The sequence below is a fragment of the Pyrgilauda ruficollis genome, unplaced genomic scaffold, assembly GCF_017590135.1.
Source record: "Pyrgilauda ruficollis isolate IOZ18807 unplaced genomic scaffold, ASM1759013v1 scaffold126, whole genome shotgun sequence".
Taxonomy (NCBI): Eukaryota; Metazoa; Chordata; class Aves; order Passeriformes; family Passeridae; genus Pyrgilauda; species Pyrgilauda ruficollis.
The window spans coordinates 425,655-445,709 of NW_024510988.1; the positions used below are offsets into that span (position 1 = coordinate 425,655).

General features: G+C 52.3%; 1 protein-coding gene across 4 annotated transcripts in view; it reads right to left on the minus strand.

Moving 5' to 3' along the window:
- Positions 1 to 16,310: 16,310 nt before the first annotated feature.
- Positions 16,311 to 20,055, minus strand: part of CADM1 (cell adhesion molecule 1) — a 131,725-nt gene continuing 127,980 nt past the window's right edge. For all 4 annotated transcript variants that reach the window (XM_041458088.1, XM_041458087.1, XM_041458086.1 and 1 more), the window contains 2 exons: positions 18,664 to 18,795; positions 16,311 to 18,471 (listed from right to left, as the gene is read on the minus strand). In XM_041458088.1, the coding sequence (XP_041314022.1) occupies positions 18,353 to 18,471; positions 18,664 to 18,795 (251 nt within the window). In that variant the 3' untranslated portion in view covers positions 16,311 to 18,352. The remainder of the gene's footprint in view (positions 18,472 to 18,663; positions 18,796 to 20,055) is intronic.

The following is a 20,055-nucleotide window of genomic DNA, read 5'->3' on the forward strand; positions in this document are numbered from 1 at the left end:
TATTTTGGTCTATAAAATGCAACACAGATTGGAGTTATTTCTCCGAAATGTGTTTTTAGAAAATAACATAACACAACTAATGTGGTTTGATGTAGCAAATCAGGTTTCAGATACTCCTCGTAATGCAAAACTAAAAGGTTCATAATTTAGCTCAAAGTTCGTAACTTGAAGTCGTCAGGTGGCTGCTCTGTTAAAAAAGTGGGGGGCCAAAAAAAAAATCAATCCTGCCCCAATGAATACGCCGTGGAGTTGTCTAAAGCCAGAGAGTCAATCAGTTTTAGCACCCATTAAAGCAAAGACAGAAAAATGCAACAACTTGGCATAACAGTCACACATTTTTTATGGAGAATAAATCTCCCCAACAGTTTCTGCAATTTCTAACGTGGCCTGAGGTGGGTGTGAGGGACGTGCAGGGGCTGGGAGACACTGCTGGGGTGGGAGAGGATCACGGGGAGGGCTGCTGGGGAGCCACGGGGGCTGTGGGCAGTGGGGAGCACCCACTCCCCTCCACGCCTCTGGTTCAGGCAGTGCCAGGCTCACTGTGCCCCAAAGAAATGCACTGCAATGCATTTTCTGTCAGCAAGGTGCAAGGAGCTGAAATAATTGGAAAGTTGGAAAAAAAATGGGGATGGGGATACAGCAACGGCTGGAGACTGGTGTTACTATGGTTAATAAAATATAAGGAATTGCATTATTCTGCTGAAAGCAACACAAACCTCGTGGGGTCTCTGGAGGCTGGCTCCAGAGCTGTTTCCAGCAGGAAACTCGGGGTGAGCGTGGTCGTGGAGGGCAGGGCAGGAGGGGTGGGCACTCCTGATGGGGCTGCCCCGTCCCGCAGCCAAAGGAACCATCCTGCTGACCCAGCAGCATTCAGGCCTGGCAAATTCCTGTCTTATGAGGACTTCTCACCCCCTCGATGCTGGTTACTCACCTGCCAGCACCTGCGTGCCTGCAGGGTTCACATATTCCCACTGTGGTTATCCCAACGGCCCCAGGCAACGCCCAGGAAAAACACTTACTCCCACTTGTCAGAGTTTATGCACAAGATCCTTTTGTAGTGGGTTGAAAAGGGTTAATGTGTGAGAAATAGATCATTTGATGAGTAACTGTGTGATTAGGACCCAACGGATCGATAATTTCTTATAAATGTATAAATAATTCATCCTGCTGATGTGCTTATAACAGCGTCTCACGTACCCACCTGTGTCTCACAACAGCTCCTCACTCCTTTGTCAGCCCCACATGAAGACACACGGGGCAGGGAAAGCACAGCAGACCCTCCTGATGCAGCCAGGATTCAGCTGGGCAGGTGGGTTTTCCAGCAGAAACCTCGTTAAAAGCACTGGACCTCAACATCTGGCCCTTGTGACGAGGTTGGCAAAGAGCAGCTGGTGGATTCCTCAGCTGGTCAGCAGCTCCTTGCCACAAATCCCAACCTTCTCCGCCTTCCTGGCAAGCACCGGGCTGGTCAGGACACTCTTTCCTCACCTTTTCCACCTCTAGTCCCTCAAAAGGAGCCTTGTGGAAGCACAGCTGGGGGATTTCCAGTGTTCCAGCCCAGCCTGCCCCTTCCTGCCCCAACACCCTGCACATCCCTGGGGCTGGCTCCCCACGCAGCCCCTGGGCACCTGGGCCAGCAGAGAACCCTCTCTGACAGGAAATTAGCTGCAGAAAAAAAAGGCCAATGAAAAACAGAGCCTGAATTAATAACAAGGCGCACACAGATATTTGTCTGGAGATGCACAATGAATTACTTTAATTTACCGAAAACGCCTGGTTTGTCTGCGGATGGGAGCAGATACATCTTCATTTCTGCTCGTCTTTGGGAATTGCAGCAGCAGCTGGGGAGCAAGGCAAGGCTCCAGCCATTCCCTTCCCCTCCTCGTGCCAGCAAGTGCAGCCCTGGCCCTGCCTGTACCCACCGTGACATGAGGGGACAGGCAGAAGGGACAGGGGCAGATGGATCCTGGTAATTATCACTATTTTGAGGAGAAAAAGGAAAAGAAAGTGCCACTACTTCAAACTAACCCTATGAACTTCCAGGGGAACACTGTGTGATGAAAAAGGGCAGAAAGGGATTAAAATAAAAGCACCATCCAGCCCTGGCACAGGAGCACTGGAGGCAAAGCCGTGGGCTGCTCCTGGGACTCGTGGCTGCTCCTCCTCGGGGAGGCAGGAACAAGGTGGGAGCGAAGGTGAGCTTTGCATTTTCCTTCAAGGCTCATTGCTTTGGAGTTTCAACCTTAAAGCTGAATTTCAATTACAGGACCAGTGATATTCACTTAATGAAAAGTACCATCCTCGCCTGGCGGGCTGCAGCGGGGGGGAAGGAGAGGAAAAAGAAGGATAAAGCATCACTCCTGTGAGAGAGGCACCTCACCTGCCCGTGTCCCAGTGCCCCCTCTCCCCCAGGGTGGTGATGCAGTGCAGGGGACACTCGTGCCAGGCAGAGCTTCCTCGATCTCAGTGGACACTTGTGCCAGGCAGAGCTTCCTTGATCTCACTGCACACTCATGCCAGGCAGAGCTTCCTCGATCTCACTGCACACTCGTGCCAGGCAGAGCTTCCTCGATCTCAGCGGGGTGATGCAGTTTGAGGAGCTGGCTGTTCAGAGTGTTGGCAAGGTCCTCCACCATCCCAAGCAGCACAGCACTGCTCCCAGCTCTCCTCCTCCCACACACCCCAGGCCTCCCTGGCTTACAGGGGAAAACATTACTTTAGGATGAGGCTTCCATCTGATTCCCACCAAGGGCTCTGGTCGCCACCTGTTTGCTTAACACCAGACCTTTCAGGCACCATCACATTTAACAGGGCTTGGCAGATTTGGGATTAAACACAAAGGCCAGACAAATCCGTACTTTCAGAGGAGGCCCCAGCGGATGCACCAGCACAGGAGCATTAGGGGAAGAAAAAGGGAAAAGGAAAGAGGAGAGAGACACTCACATGGAGTCTGGCTGCTCACTGCCCTGTGCCAGCAGCTCTCTGCCCCCTCTCCTCCCCAGCCAGGATGCTGTTAGCTTGCTTTGCCCACTTTTCCCAGTTTATTCCCCCTCTGGCTGGGGCAGCAAACACCTGGAAACCAAAGCCATGGGCAGGGCTGGAGAGCTGATGAGCCTTGCAGCAGAGCTCGGGCATTCCAGGGTACAAGGTTTATAAACCACTCTCCTCCCTTAGCCAAACAGAAGCTCAAAAGCAGCTGGTCTGATTGAATTACGTGTTTAATATTTAACAAGGGGTCAGGTTAGATAATCAAATAGTCTTTTTTGTCTGAAAATTAGTCCTGAGGTCAGTACAGAGCCTGCACAACTTCTCCTCTGCAGCAAGGGGGGCTGTTTCTCCCCGTTGCAGTGATGATCATGGAAGGCTTGGGCAGGGAGCTCAGGACAATCCCAGCAAAGTCCAAGATGTTTTTAAAATACCATTAAAAAAGAAACATAAAATGCACTTTATCACCAAATGAAACTTTCTTGGTGTCATGGAAACAAAATTTTGGAATTAACAGGTTTGCTTCTGTCGTAGCTTGTCTCACCCTGCTCATGGGAATGAGAAAATGAGGGCTGGAGTTTGGTTTGGAAGCTGCTGTAAATGGTCACCCAGGCCTGAACCTCTTGTAAATTTTAAATTAAGAGACATAAAGGAACAGATGATTTGTTGTGACAGACTGAAAGGAACTGGCTGCTTTGGCAGCACGTGGTGCCTCCAGCCTGCCCTGGCTGCCCACCCCAAACCCCTGGGCTGGCAGATGAGAGCCACCGCTGCTTTTTCTGGGAATGGGAGCCCTCCTGACACTCCCACGCCAGCAGGGACAGCTCTGCAGAGCCCCGGCCTCATGACATCATTTATCTGCAGCTGTAGGCAAGCACGTCCATTCTGTGAGCAAATTGGAGCGATGGCCAGTCACCGGTAGCAATTCCCAGTAATTAAATGAGAATTAATTGATTAACCAAGCGATGCACTTGCTTTATATATGGTGTTTTTATTAGCAAACCCTAGTTACTTAAGTAATTTCCAAGGCATATTTATTAGCGCTGCATAAATCTGAGTAAACAAGTCATTTTTAATTGTGGGAATAATTAAAAATGGCCACGTGTGTTTATTGAAGAGCACACCCTGCCAGGGCTGCGTTTGAGGAGGTTTTGTCCCTCCAGCCTGTGCCACCTCCTGGTGTAGCCATCCCAGGCACCAGCAGCCACTGCCCTGGGAAATCATCCCCTTCTCCATTAGAAAATGCCCCTCGTGGGATTTATTTCCCACCAGGACACGCCCCAGTGGGTGCAAGGACCGGGGGCAGCAGCAGAGGAACGTTCTCCACCCCCCCAGTGTCCCCCACACTCCTCCTCACCTCCCCGCCTCGCCCAGAAACGTTCCAAAGGCGTTTTTTGGGGGGGTCTCATGATTAAAAAATTGGCTCCGCAATGCTTTATGCATGCATCTGTTATGCTAAAATAACCCTCCTTCCTAACCATGCCCACCTGCTGTCTTTTTCAATTTTAAGTATTTCTAAGTAGCAATCAAATCAGTATAATTTGTTCTTTATCTCAGAAAAACCATTGTGAAAGAAAAATGTGACCATTATGTTACATCAGGGAAAAATACCAGCCCTTTCTTTCCAGCCTTCTCTCTGTTCTATCAGATCTCAGTCGTCATTATGCCCGTCAGATTTAATATTGCTCGAATGCTCCGAGCTTTCTTTAATCACTGCAACCTTTCTGCCATCCCCGAGCTCCCCCCTCCCCGAGGTTAAGGCTTTTTTTCCCTTTCTTTTTTAATTCAGATACATAAATACCCACATTAAGGATGCGTTAAGGGTTTCCAGGAGACGGCTGGCGGGCTGTTTCGGGAGCTGGCTGCTGGCAGAGCGTTGCCATCAGCTGCTATTGTGAGGGGCCGGGGCTGGCAGAGCAGGGATGCTCCAGGCAGGGCCACCACCCACCGCCTGCTCCGGGGGGATCACAACAACAGCCCCGGCAAATATTGATGCTGTAATCAATGCCGAGATGAGGATTGACTGTGGGAACACACCCAGGTCGCTGTAAAAACATCCAGGGCTGCGGATTTCAATAAAGCCTCGGGATCAGAGGGCAATGGTAAATGATTATTTATAGACTCTCTGCAGAGGCAGGGCACAGAGGAGCCCACTGCAGCTTGGATCAATCCCTCCACGTGCCCAGGGCTGGCTGCGATGCTCTGGGGCAGCCCTTGGGAAGATCTCTCTTTGGTTTAAAGGATGGGGCAGCAGAACCTTTCATCCATCTCCAACCACCTGATTCCTTGCAGGCTTAGTCCCCTTTCAGTTCACTGATTATCCCAACATCTCCCCAGATCCCCCACGTGCTCTCTGGCCACCCTGACTCCCCAACACCTCTCTGGAGCTGGCATTGCTGTGATGGAACTGAGCCCTGAGCACGCTTTTTGTCCTTCAGAGGAGCCTCCCCATGCACTGCAAGCACAGCCGTGGCCTCTGTGACCCCCAGCCCGTGCTGCCTCCACGGAGTCATCCTCAGCAGGGCCCCAGGGACCACGCTGCCACCAGCACGGCGTGATGCTCGCTGCCTCCCGCCGCGGGAGGACTCTGAGGAGCTGGGCCCTGGACAAACGTGTCCTTCAGCCTGCAGGCCTCAGAGCAGCTTTGGCAAGGATGGATGCTAAAAATACATCCTGTCCTTTCCTCCCCTTTTGGCTTCCCAAAAGCCAGGCTAAAAATAAGAGCTATTTGCAGGAAAATCCCCCAGCACTGAGACTCCTTTTCCTCGTCTCTCTTCCAGGACACAACACTATTGCTGTTAAGTGACCTGTGAGCACACCTTCAGGAGATGAGAAAAATGGCACACAGGGTTCAGAGCATTAAACAGGCAGCCAGGGCTGGGGTCAAGCATTTCTGGTGATGAGTGAGCTCCCCCTGCCAGCTCCTCTCCACTGGGAGATCAGCCCTGACCTGCTGACCACACGGTCCAGACTGAGGGGCTGCAGGACCAACCCTCCTCCTCCTCCTCGCTGCCTTCCCACCCCTGCACACCCTGCACATGTGCTCTCCAGCCAGCTCAGCTACACTTCACAGAGTCTAGTTTCCATAAATAAAAATTAAGCAAACACTTAACAAGCGTCATGCATATTAATACCCTCCAGGTGAAGGTTAGCATGAGCTGTGATTGTGGCAAATCCGCATTTGATTAGATTGACTTGAAAACAGGGGAGATAAACAACCCACAAAACCCTAAAAATTGCTATAATTTATTCTTTTGACCTCTACGAGTTTCTCGGTTTTATACAGCTTCAGCCTCCTTCCCTGCTCAGGGCACTTCAAAGGAGCAGGTGGTGGCACATGAAGAGTGACTCCGCTGCCCTGGCCTCTTGAAGGGCTCCCCACAAGCAGCTCGGAGGGTTTGACTCAGCCAGCCCAAAGCTCCCTGTGGAAATGGGAGCTGTTCCAGGTGCCTGGGCTGGGGCACTGGCTGCAGGACAAGCAGGGGATGGGTGTGAGGGATGGCAGAGCTGCCCTCTCCCACAGGCTGCGGTGCGTTAGCTCCGAGCCGTGCTGCTGCTGGCAAGCCAGCAGGATGAGCCTGGCTTGGGAAGCAGCATTTCCCCCCTGCCAGCCCCCAGATACGAACTCTCCAGCAGGTCTGTGCCTTTGCAATAACCTCCCTGGAGCCCGGGCAGCTCCTCCTGGGCCCCAGCTCACATCTGGGAGTGCAGATGTTTTGCGAGGCCCCTCCCGGGATGAACAAAGCAGCTCCCAGCTCCCGAGTTTTCCCCAGCACAGCAGTCAGTGTGAATCCCACACAGTCGGTGCTTTCCCCACCCTCTAACCCGAGCCATAAAGGACATTGCAGCTGCAGACAGAGCGACAGCAGCTGCTTAACAAACCGCGGTGAAGAAACCGTGGCAGGATCCAGCTGCGGCTGGAAGTTCTCCGTGGGGTCCCTGCTCCACTGCTGAGCACAGGGCGCGGTTGCTGTGGCACAGGGGCCGTTGTTATTCATTCCTGTCCCGTCTGTGGTGACAGTGTTAATCACAGCAGGCTCTGGGAGAGGGATGCTAATGAAGATGTGATGCGGGCAGCGCCGTCCGCGGCCATTTCTCAATTCATTAGCATCCTGTCACTCCGAGGGGCGACCGCAGAGACCTGTGTTCCCACCTTTCACCAAAACATGACAGGATAATAAAGCAATACTATTTTTACTGGGGAAAAGCCAAGAACATTCCTTAAGCTCAGTGTTTGTTGCGGTGAGTCCCTAAAACTGGGAACAGAACCCCAGCGCCCAACCGAGCAACAGCAAAGTGCCTGGCACCCCTGGCAGGGCACCCACAGGCAGGTCCAGCAGCCCCATTCCTCACTTCAAGGTGCTGCTCTACCCATGGCAAGGAGCAGGGAATTGCCTGGAGTGAGCCTGAAAAGCTGGGTGTGTGTCCCAAGGCAGGACAGACCCTGCTGGGAGCTCCTGCAGCGCCGGTGCCCTCACACCTGCACGAACTCTTTATTGGGTGGCAAGGATATGGAGAAGGGAACAGGCAGCAAAGCACAACAGGAAATAACTCAAATCTCGGGGTCTGAGGTCCAGACTGTGCTCACCAACCAGACAATTGTCCATGCCCCCAATATTTGTGCTCCACATCCCAGCAGGTGAACAGGACTCTTTGGCAGGGCCGATCCATTCCAGCAGCTCCACAGGGAGAACAGCCCATTGCTCTACTGAAATCACACTGCATCCTCAGGAAAGTTGCAGTGTGCTCTGACCAGCTTCAGCTTAGAAAATACAGTCCTTTGAGCACTCTCATGGGTGCCTGAGGTAATGTGATCATAGATAAGGCAGGTTTCCATCCTAGCTGTGAGCACCCTGCTCTGCTCTGGGCAGGCTTCCATGCTGTTTCCATCACTGTGACACCCAAACTCAGCGCCTCTGCTCTGACCCTGTGTCATTTGTTACCAGCAAACATTCAGATGAGCTGTGAAGCTCATGCAAACACTAAATCTGGGGAGACACAGGTTTTGCTGGTATCTGTTCTCCTGACAGTGGCTTCATCATGGGAACAACAGCAGCACAGCGTGAGCCAAGGATAGCAAGCAGCTGGCACAGAGCCTTGGAAAATACACCTTGTAGCCACCCCAAAGCCACCTGCCTGGCTGATTGGGGATGGAGCTGTAACCCAAGTCAGGGGATGCATTTGCAGCCGGGTTCCAGCCTGGGGCTCGTTCTCAGCCTCGGCAGGCAGGGAGGGGAGTGAGCCACATCTCCCTGGCTGCAGCAGGACGAGGCTCTCACCCTCCCCTGGCAGGGTCTCCTGGAGGCTCCGAGGGGCTGCTGCAGCTGGGGGTGATGGGGTCCCGTGGAGGGCAGCCCGAGCCTGCTGGGGCGGGTGGGGAGCTGCCTGTCTGCGAGCTGGAGAAATTAAATTACACTTTGGAAGGTGGAACGATGTGCCTGTGTTTGAACGGCAGCATCTGCTTTCAGTGAGATGCTCATGAGCAGCGAGTTTGGCAGGTGCTGGTGTGACAAGGCAGCCAGGAGGTCCCTGGCCATGTCAGCTTCCTGAATCCCAGAGAAATCCCATCGCCTCCCCTCTGTAAGAGCTGAGCAGCAGTCAGTGCTCTGAGGCAGAGTGAGGCAAACACGTGTTGGCAGCACCTGGACAGCACCAGAGACCTCACACTTCTCTGATTGAATTTCTCTCCTCTGCCCTGGATCCCTCCTGGCTCCCCTGCCAGCCTCAGCTGCAGCACAGGAACACAGAGCCAGCACATCCAGCCCTGCTGCCCGAGCCTCCCCAGGGCTGGCAGCTCTCCACAGCCATCCCTGCTCCTGGCAGAGAGCTTTTGTGGGTGAGGGGGGCAAGGTGGGGTCACCACGGGGAGAGGAGACACGGCGAGATGCAGCGAGGCAAGCAGGGAGCAGGAGCACATCCAGGGCCAGCCCATGAAGACACGGCTGTGCCAAGACCCACTCGGGGGTCCCACCCCTGCATGGAGCCACCCAGCCAGGACGAGTCTGCAGGAGGGAACCTTCTGAAGCAGCTGACAAGGAAAATGCATTTGCCGCCCTCCCAGATGAAAGAAAATGTTCAGTGCTCACTCTGACAATACAGACCTCTCCTGATCTGATGCTCACTCCTCTTGAAAACACTCAAAAAAGGAATAATCTTGCTCCCCATCCTCCTCTCACAGGCTCTCACAAAGGCACCAGCTCTTCTCCATGTCTTTTTTTTTTTTTTAAATAAAGACCATGCACTTCCATTTAATTAAAAGTATCTACGTAGGAATGAGATTAATTAATTCTCCTTCTACCCAAGAGCCCTCTCATTGTGTTCACTTAAATGAGGTTTTAAATGTTGTCTCTGTGCCGTATCTGGGCCAGTTGTCTCCAGACAACACTTGGAGTGTTCTTGCAGCTCGTGCTATGCCACCCTGCATCTCTCACACGGAGATGAGGGGCACAGGCCCATTCCCTCCCTGCTCTGGAGGATGTTCAGGATGCAGGTGGCCCTCTCCAAGGATCTGCCCAAACTCCAGCAGCCTGCACAGTCCAGGACACAGGCAGCCTCCAGGCAAGGCTGGAAATGCCAGGAGGGAGCTGCCAAAGCTGGAGCACAGGGCAGGGGGAGCAGCAGCAGGGACAGGAGCTTGTGCCCCACAGCACTGGTGCTAACGGTGAGTGAGGAGCACCAGGGCAGCCCCTGCAGCCCCTCCCAGCAGCAGCTCCAGCTGCTTTGGTGCAAAGCAGTAGAGCAGCAGTGTGGGAGGTGCTGCTCCCCAGCCTGGAGCTCTCTGTGGGCACCCACACATTTCTCTGCACAGGTCAAGCACAAAGACACTGAAGGATGACAGCTGACATGAGAACTCAGCTTTAGCCATCCCAAGTAGAAGGAAAGGGAACAAAGAGAATGGACAAGCTCCTCAGGTTTGGGGGGTGACCTCAAGCAATGCTGCAAGGATGGCCGTGTCTGTTCTGCCTGAGGAGTGGCACACACACTCTGTACCCAAATTCCACCTTTCTGCTGCTTGGAGCTGCCTGTGAGCATGGCAGGGAGCCCTGCTCTCCCCTTGCCCCGGGTAAAGCCCTGGCAAAGCACCACCTTTGCACCCCACTTCCCAGAGGCAACTCATGTTTCACCCAAATTCCCTATGATAAATCTTTATCTGAGTGCCCATGGCAAGCCTGTGGTGACTTTTTTCACTCAGATTAGCTCCACACAGATTAGCTCCTTGTGGCACTCAGCCAGTTCACATGGATTTCTGATAAATGAAAGATTTTTCTGACTTTGGGGAAAAAAAAACCCCAAAGACCTGAGAGGAATGGAGGGGAAGAAGAAAGAGAGTCTTTGCCTGCCCACACTGCAGATAGCACTGGAGATGTGAAATATTCATTGCCTTTCAAACAGGCAGGGCCAACGAGCTGGGAAACACTTCTGCACCCCGGTGACAGATCATCCTTTGCCTGCCCCACCCTGGCAGCAGCTCCTTCTTTCTGCTCCATCCCACTGCCTGCCCTGGCGAGGCCAGGACTCCGTGGAAGGATGCTGCTCCTTCCTCTGCACCCCGAGGGGGACTGGAGGCTGCAGGTGGATCTTCAAAGCCAATTTGGGGTGCCCAGGCAGCACCTTCCCTCCTCCCAGTTGATATCTCTGCAGCAAATACAGTAAATTCAGTGGATCGCCTTAACCTTTGGTGTTGTCTCTCCCCTGTAGCTCTAATCTTTTATTCATCTCAAATGTGAGCAAAGACTTTAGTCTAGGTAGTAAAGTGACAGTGAGACTGGCAGGTGTGTCACCTTTTGGTGGCACGTGGGGGCTGTGGATGCTCCTGGTGGCACCTGCAGCCCCCAGCTGAGCAGGAGCCTTGGGCTGGGCTCAGTGAGGATGAGGATGAGCAGCCCTGGGACAGCCAGGGCTAGCAGAGAGGAGCACACAGCCTGCCTGAGGCAGGGCTGGGATCTGCCTGGGGATGGAAATTTCCAGCATCCCTTTCAGGCACCCGTTTGCTCTCTGCTGGATTCCTCTGCCTGCCATTAGCCTTCAGAGCTCTGATTTGTCGGCCTGTCATTTGGACAAATGTTGACGGGCAGAAACAAGCAGGGCTCTCTTTCCCCCCTCCCCTTTTCTCTCTTTTTCCACCTTCCACACTCTCCACTGCCAGTGAGAACATCAAGGGAAAAGGATGAACAACTGACCCATAAAATAAATACAGGGCTTACAGTTTCTGATAGAGATTAAATATTGTAGGAGTCATGACTAGATAAAAGCCAGTGGAAGGAAAAGCCTCAGACCTCAATAGAGCATTAAATAAAAAGAAAGCAGCACATATACACACACCCAGACACAAGAAGATGTGCTGCAAGATTTATGGGGAGTTTGATAATCTGAGCTGGTTTTGCTCCAGGCAGACTCACCTCGGGAGTGCAGCTCACACGGAGCCCTGAGGAGCTGAGCAGAGGCAGAACGTGGCTCTGCCTCACCCTGCCCATGGGCTGGCAGCCTCTGTCCCAGTGCCAGAGAGCCCAGTGACACGGTGACCAGCCCACAGGGACCAGGCAGGCAGGGCAGACGGAGGGGCACACTGGGGGTGGGGGATGGCAGCTCCTCCAGAGCTCCAGGGCTTTGATGGGGACACCTGGCACGATCTGCTTGTGACCCTGCCACCCTCAGCAGGACAAGCTGACCCTCCAAGGATTTCCACTGAACACACAAATGGTGCAAGAACCTCAGCAAACCCTGCTCCTCATTTCCCTTTGCCTCACTGAAAACTGTCTGCTAAGCTGTCCCATGACCCAGCTCCCAAACCTGGGGCTCGCCAGGCCACCACAAATTTAATTTCTCCTCCATCGGCTTGCAAAGGTGTGGAGTTTGGGGTTTGCTCTAGAGCAGCCTGCCAGCCCTGGCACGAGCCCCGTGGGCCAGGGCACAGCTCGGGGCAGGGCTGCTGCATCTCCCCTCCCCAGGGCCAGGAGCACCCTGCAGCTCCAGCCCAGCAATCAGGCACACAGCAGGCAGCAAAAGCAGCAGCACAGTGAGAACTGGAGCCGCTCTTGGCAGCAAATTAGACATTTAAAAACTGAGGAGAGTGAGTGGCAAAGATTAAACGCGTTATAGATTTGCTGGAGGAGAGGCGAGCCAAGCAAAGGTGGATCATTGACACCCCTCAGGCAACTGGGTGAAGATTTGTTTATGTACTGGTGTGTAATCAAGTAGGAATGAATGCGAGACACGGGGCCTTAATTTTTCATTTGCAATCAAGGCCACGTACACACCTTTTCTTAGTCACAGAAAAACACTGCCACGCTCCGTGTCCCTGCTCGGCAGCATAACCCAGAGAAGGGACAATTACCAGGGATAATCGGGCTGATTGCGGACAGAGCAGTGGGGAAGGACTGCTCGGGGCCGCAGGGAAGGGCTGCCTGGCCGTGGGTGTGGGGAGAAGCCCCTTCCCAGCAGGTCCCAGCCACCACTGCAGGATGCTGGGGCACCGTGTTCCCCTGGCTGCGAGCAGGCTGTGTGGAAGAATGCCCAGAGCAGAGCATGGACAAGGGGCATGTCTGGGGAAGGACAAGGTCTGAGCAAGCTGTGTCCCAGCGCAGGGCACGGGGCAGCACCTTCCATCCTGGGAACACACACAGGGAGCAGCTACAGAGAACAGAAAGCTGAGCATGGGCACGGAAAACAGTGGAGAGAGCTGGAACTGAGAAGGGAGCAAAGGCTCAGGGTGCAGAAAAGAACAGGGAGAGTCACAGGCTGAAGATTACCTTCTCCACCTCATTGAGATTCCCATGCAGGCCCCATTTTGAGGAGCTGCTGCCAACCTGTCGCAGCTGTGGCGCTTGGAGGCAGCGAGGTGCCGTCCCCGGGGGAGGCTGAGAGCCGGGAACAGAGGAGAGAGGAGGGCGTCTGATCAAATATTCCCTTTACTCCTGGCAGCCCTCGCATCTCCCGCCTGCTCGCTCCGTGCCTGCTCCGGGTGTGCTCGGGCAGGCGAGGTGGGAGCTGCAGGAATCCCGGGGGAATGGTGCTGCCCTGGCAGGTGCTTAACCTGGGGCTCAGCAGCCCAGGTGTGACACAGCACCTGCACAGGTACCACTGCAGCCTGGGATTCCCACTCTGGGGCATCCCACTCACCCCAAAGGATGCTGAGAGCCAGCACCTGAGGACTTGGGTCAGCACTGGTACTGTTGGACACAAAGCAGGAAAATAGGATTTCCAGGATTTCTCTGGGGAGAGGGCATGGAACAGCTTAGAGCAACTCTGCCAGCCACCACAGGGAGTGAAGTCGGGAGGCAGACGTGGGTCTGGCTCACAGGTGTGCCCCAAGGCAGGAACGAGACATCCCAGGGCTGCTGAATGCCTTCACTCTTCCAAAGGGCTCAGTTTCCCCACCTTCTGGGGTGCAGGGTGTCCCCCAAACCACACTCAGGCTGCCCAGTGCCCGAACCCTGCTCAGCTTGGGCTGCAGAGCTGTTGAATGGCACCTCTCCCTTCCCTTTCCCATCCACATTCTGCATCCCTGCTCCATCTGTAGGCATTATTCCTATGCTGCCCACATCACTCCAGGTCTGTGACTTACAGGGCTGCCGCTATCCTGCACAACAGGATAAGGAACTGGTGCAGGAGAACAGGCTGTGGGCAGATAGGCAGAGGCACACGGGTTACAGCTGATATTAATGCAGCTCAGCCCGGGCTGACAGGGAAAACAGATGGAGAGCTCTGTAGCCAGCGCTGCAGTCCCGAGCAGAGCACAGCCGTCAGTCCATCATCACCCCGGGGGACGGGTGAGGGGACAGGATGAGCCTGGAGGGGTGAGCGAGGACCTGACACGGGCCAGGGAGACATCCTGGGGACACTGATGGTGTCACAGCAGCTCTCAGGGTCTCTCTCCAGGAGAGCCTGTGCTGGGCAGGATTGCTGAGCTCTCCTCCTTCTCCTCGCTGGCACAGCTGGATCTGAACAGAGTTTGCTTATTTAACTCAAGCTCTTTACTGCACTGAAGTTTGCTTATTCAACTAAAGCTTATTTTTTCACATAGTGTTTGTTGGCTTGGCTAAGGCTTATTTTTCTTCCTAAAACCCGTTTGTTTACGTAAAGCCTGTTTATTTAACTGAAACAGACCAAGGAGCTCCTCGGTTTGCAGCCCAGCTGCAGGGCGTGCAGAGCTCTGCAGAATCCCACAGGACCCTGCCCAGCCCCTGCCCTGCTCACCGTGGGCACAGCTTTTTGGGAGATTCCTCGGAGCGCTGCAGGGATCACCTCCACGGCTGACTCTGGAAACAGGACAAGCCCGGTTTAAACCCTTCGCGGTCTGTGCACTGAAATTCTTTTCCTGGTTACACTAATTCAGATGTAAATTTTTAAGCCAGGTGCTGGGGTTTAGATGGAATTCAGGTTTTCCCTTCGCTGAAATGACACAGCCAGACAAAGCTGCTGGGACGCAGCGCTGGGTGCCACACGTGCCCCTGCCCGATCGATGCCACCTGCAGCAGGCGTTATCCCAGGTGGCACAGCACCAGCAGCTGCCTAGAAAATGGGATTGGATCTTCAGAAAAAGCTATTAGCCCCTTGTCAGGACCCTCTGATGAGAGCTGACTGGCCAGCACGGATCGATGCTGCCAGCTCACGCCTCGTCCCTGCTCCCGTGTATTTCAATCACCCGGCCCAGATCCAGGTACACCTTACCTGGTGTGAGTTTAAGTGTCATTTGTTGCTAATTACTTTACGTGGCTTAAGGTTTTCGGCAACTTCAGCCTGGCAGAACAGGCTGTAATTACACAGACTCAGATACCCAGTTAAAACAATTCCTCCCTGTATTTGGTTAAAAAGGGAAGAAATTTAAGAACTGTATTACTGACCTAATAAAGTAATTTTGCAATTAGGACCAAATGACTTCTGCAAATTGTGAAAATGTGAAATGCAGGGCAAGGACTACATTCTTATTTGAAGTAATGATGATTTTCTTCATTTTCATAAAATCCTGGCAGTGTCCTCAGCTCAGTGTAATGGGCCAGGCTCAGCAGCTGTGGGGTCAGGTATGAGGAGTGTGTTTCTGCAGTTGGTCACAAGGTATAGGGGTCACTAAATCTTGTTGCTCAATTGTTACTGACTCCAGCTTTCCCCACCCAAATTCTTTGTATCTCAGTGTCTGAGAAGTTAATGCAAAGGATTTCATCAGGTACCTGATCCTGCATGCTACAGGTACAGTTTCCTGCCACCTACTTGTAATGCCTGTGTAGGGCCAGAAAAGCAAAGGACCAGAGTGTTTAGGTTCAATGGGAAGAAAAGCACCACTAAATAACCTTAAAACCCTGAAAGACATGGACCCCTGAGAGGATAAATTACAGACACCACAAGTGTGAGACACAATTAGTGCTGGCTTAAGGAGAAAACCATCGTGAGCTGGCATCAGCCACAAACCTCTTCTGCACTGAAGTAATTGCAATAGCCATGGAAACCATCAAAGCTGCTCTGCTCCTTTCAGGTAAGAAAAGAGCGAGCTGCTTTTTTGGCTCTGCCCTATGGTTTTTCCCTCAGTGTCATGACTTTGCTCAGAAAAACGTTATTTGTGACATAACCACGAGATGCCCTGAGTGCCCAAGAGCTGGGCAGTGGCCTTGGTCTGGCACACACACCTGGGTCTGCAGGGCCCCTCGGGGGCCAAGCACGCCGCTTTTCTGCACGGCTGTTCTCGGCGTGATCTCCTCAAAAAGCAATTGTCTTCCTCCTCATCCTTTGTGCAAAACATAAAAGATTAATGATTCTAATTTCAGTGCTGCAGCTGCCTCGCAGCCTGGTTTGGGGGGCTGTGGTGGGGGGAAGGCAGGAGGGGGAGTGCTGGCTGCCCGAGCGGAGCCACGGGGATCCTTGCAGCAGCTCCGGCCGCCGGGGCCGCGCGTCGCTGGCAAACTTGGAAACGCCACGTGGTTCACAGACACACGCCAGGAGATCTGGCAGCACCAGGACTGAATGGGAGACAAGAACGGGGTGAGGAGGTCACGTATTTCAACACTCACCTTCCAAGGGAGGATGTAAATATGTGTCTGCTATTAAGAACTTGCGGACTGACCTACCCCAGCCTGGGAAAGTTGGAATATCAGTGTCACATCAATTTTCTCCAAGGCATTACTCCTTAAATAAAATAATTTAGCAATTATAAACAAGAAACTTACGAAATCTCTTCTATATTATATGCAGGCTCAATACATCAGGTTTAACTCCTTTTCTCCTAGTGCTGAGGGTGACCTGCTCAGCCCCAGCTCCTCCTGCCCACGTTACTGCTGGAGCTCCAATAGTGGACTCTGTAACAGCTGGGATAAAGAGTGCAAAACAAGGTCTAGTTTTGTAACATTAACTTTTTTTTATTAAGAAGACAGATATTTTATAGTACTTCTTTTCCTTTGTAAAAATGGGATACATGAACCAATACAAAATGTGAATGGGAACAGATGGATATGTATTTTCTTACACTGTAACATCTTCCATGGACACCTTAAAACAGAACTGGCCTAAGGGGAAAAAATAAAAAGGCCGGGTAAATAAAGAACAAGGTTGTTTATCATCAGTTCTGCGTTCTTCATTTGTGATCCTCCTTTAAACAAGGTTGTTCTTTCTTCACGCTTCAAAGTCCTAATGATCTAAAGCTGTACAAAGTAATACTCAACAATACATTTCAACAGTGCACTGTATACTGAAGAAAAAATACATAAACCGATATACAACTAAAATTAATAATTTCCTGGTTTTTCTCCTGTTTTTACGTGTGGGTTTGTTTTTTTTTTTTATTTTTCCAATGCGTGGGGCCGAAATTTTGCAATCTACCTGAGACGGAAAACACCAATCAAACACATGAACCTGAGACATGTCAACATTGTAAGTCAAAGTTACATCGGTAACACTGCACTACGGTACACTTCCAAACAAATATGGGCTGCTCAAGGCCAGGATGCCCGTCCCGTGCCGCGGAGCCCCCGGCTCCAGCCTGGCTGCTTCTCACCGCGATGGGGTTTGGCAATGGTGCTGAGGGCTCAGGGAAGAGCTGCGCTCGACAAAAGCTGCTCGGAAAAAACGGGTGTTTCGCGAGGTTCTGCTCGTGAAGAGGGGAAAAGACGGAGTACTGCCGGGGAACGGGCCCGCGTGCCGCGCCAGGCCGCCCCGCTCCCGAGGGATCCCACATTGTAATGGTTCTGCCAAAAGACAGCAATTAAAAAACAAACGCACGGAAATGGCCCCCCCCCCGAAACCCGTAAAAAAATCCCCAAACCTGACACTAAGATTAATGCTTTCCTTAAATAAATCAGATACATTTGCCACATAAACACAATAAAAAAGTATCGCTCGAAATCCATGATTACTCACCAAAAAAAAGTCAGCATATATAACTTTATACCGTCTTCCCGCTGCAGTTTGCTACCTGTCGCTTACAATTCCAATTGAGCCAGAGTCTCCTGTGCACCTATGGCTTTAGTGGTCATTAGCACGCTCGTTTCAACACAAATTCCCGCGTTTTACTCAGCAGGTAGAAAAAAAAGGCAGTTTTGTTCATCCAGCCGCTCTCCAGGTCTGGGCTCACACGTCAGAGGGGCTTTACCTGCTGAATCCACGGCCGCCAAACGGGGAGAGGATGAGGAGAAGCCCCTGCACCCGGGAGGGCTCTGCCTGCCCAGCAAGGACCCTGCTCCCGCATCCCCGCGGCCAAGCAGCGCCTCTGCCGAGCTCCAGCCCATTTCCCAGCCGCCACCATCGAAAGCACCTGAAACAGCCACAAAAGGGGGCTTGGGGAGTGTTATCCGAGCCCTGACGGCAACAGGGGAACGGGACATGGGCACACTGAACTGCAAACTACGCATCTAAAATGTGCTGGTTCTCCTCCGATGAGCTCGAGTTCTGAACGGAAACCGGTGAAGAGAAAAAAGGGGAAACACCTTCAGAGAAACGCACCTACTCCACGGGGTCCCAGCTGGCAACTCCAGAAACAGGAAAGGGGAAACGAAGAGCCACAGAAACCCGAAGGGAACTAACGCACAGAAGCCCCTCTTCTTCCCAGCCTCCCCCCGACCCGAACGAACAGAAATTAAACAAGGCACAGAATCTTCTGCAAATGACTTCACTAAACTAAATCCAAGCTGGACTTGGCCAAAAAAAGAAAACCCAAACGAACTGAGGTGTCAAACAGCAGAGTGTACTTTACGAGGAATATTTTTACACAGCAAATCCCAGACCTTCCCGGCCTCACCGCTCTCCACCCATTTGCTTTTTTTTCCTTAAAAAAAAAAAGACACAAGCTGGTTGCAACTTCCAAGATCACTTTGTCTTTGTAGCGTTTAAATAGGGCCAGTAGTAACCGTCCACAGTTGGACACCTCATGGGAACCAAGGCTGCTCTAGATGAAGTACTCTTTCTTTTCCTCGGAGTTGTTTTGTCCCCCCTCTGCGTTGATGATGGCTGTGTCTGCATCGGCCGCATCATCTGCTCCTTTGGCTTCGTGAGTGAAGTATGTACCTGCAAGGGAAGCGGAGGCTGCGTGACTCCTCGGGGGTCTTGGTGTGGCGCTGAGGGAGCGATCAACAAAGGAAACAAAAAGTGCCGCTGGGAGAGAAACCGGGGGGTGTGTCCCGTCAGACATGACAATGCCACGACTGAGGGGACACACGAGCCTGGCCTTCCATCCTCCAGCCTTGGTCTCTGTCTTACCTTTATGTCTGGCAAAATATCGCCCTAAAATGATGAGCAGGCAAAGCATTGCAAAGACGACGACGGCCACGACGCCACCAACCACAGCATGGTCCACACTCCGTATGGCCCCTTCCTCACCTGCGCGGGAATCTGTTGAGACCAGAAGAGGAATAAGAATTGGGGACTTACTACGACGCTCTCGGCAGGCTCTGGCTGCAGCTGCTCTCGGGATGGGAAGAGCTGCCCTCGGGCTCTCCAGAGGAGCAGGGGTGAAGCACGGAGCTAACTAGACAGATGAGTTCGGGCAGAGGAGCTTTGTCCGGAGCCGAACTGATCTGGCGGCTCGACTCGCGAGGTGTTTTCCGCTAAAAGCAGCAGCACTAGGACTACACACGTGGGAGACAGCTGGGAGAGGGGAGGAAGGGCACACGGAGTTGTTGGTGGGGATCTATTTTGGGAAATTTCCCTATAGTGCTCCCCAAATCTCAGCCTTCTTGGTGGATGGGGCATGGAGAAGAGCAGTACAATATGGGAATATTAATCGTTAGCTCTGAGAAATGTCATTAACGAGTGCCCTGTTGAAAACATTTCAACTTCCCAAAACACTCCTTGCCCAAAACCCAACCCACCCAGCATGGAAAATGTGTTTACAACCATCCTCTGCCCCAAATGAACTGGGTTCCACCATGAACCCTCACCTTTACTGTCCAATGCAACCCAAAAGCACACAGCCCTCCTGATCCAAAAGCTAACACCCAGTCCGAGGCCGACAGTGAGCAGTAACTGTACAGTGCCTCTGACTGCTTTACTGCGTTTATTTAACTCCTCACCACACAATTAGTTTCCTTTCAGAAGCACCTCTCCCTCGGGATGCCGTCACCTGGGAGAGGGATGACTGATGTGGTGGAGGAACAGCTCCGGAATGAACCCCGGATGAGCTATGGCCATGTAAAATGAATGTATAGCAGTGTAAACAATTTTAATTTAAGAACGCAGCTACATCAACCCTCGCTGCAATCCTAATGGCAACTGAGATTTATAACGCAGTAAAAAACAATTATTCTCCCGCTGATTAATACATTAACATTTTGGAATAGAAGCTAAACCATTGTCTCTTTTTTTTAGTGAGTCAAGCGCGACACCTCTATTAAAATGATTTACTGGCCATACCTTACAATTTAAGCACAGCAGCAACAGAAACGGTAAAAATCTTTTAACTTTACATGATTTGTGAAGTCATATGTGAAGGATTTACCATTTAAATCTTTCACTACAAGAAGCACATGGCCCATAAATCTGCCCTGCCTGCGCCTGCCTGGACACCTCGGAGAAATGCGTTTTGCCAGGACGACTGAGAGAGCAAATGCAAGTCAATTTTTAAGAAAGATTTATCTCCGTCTCCCTCCAAAG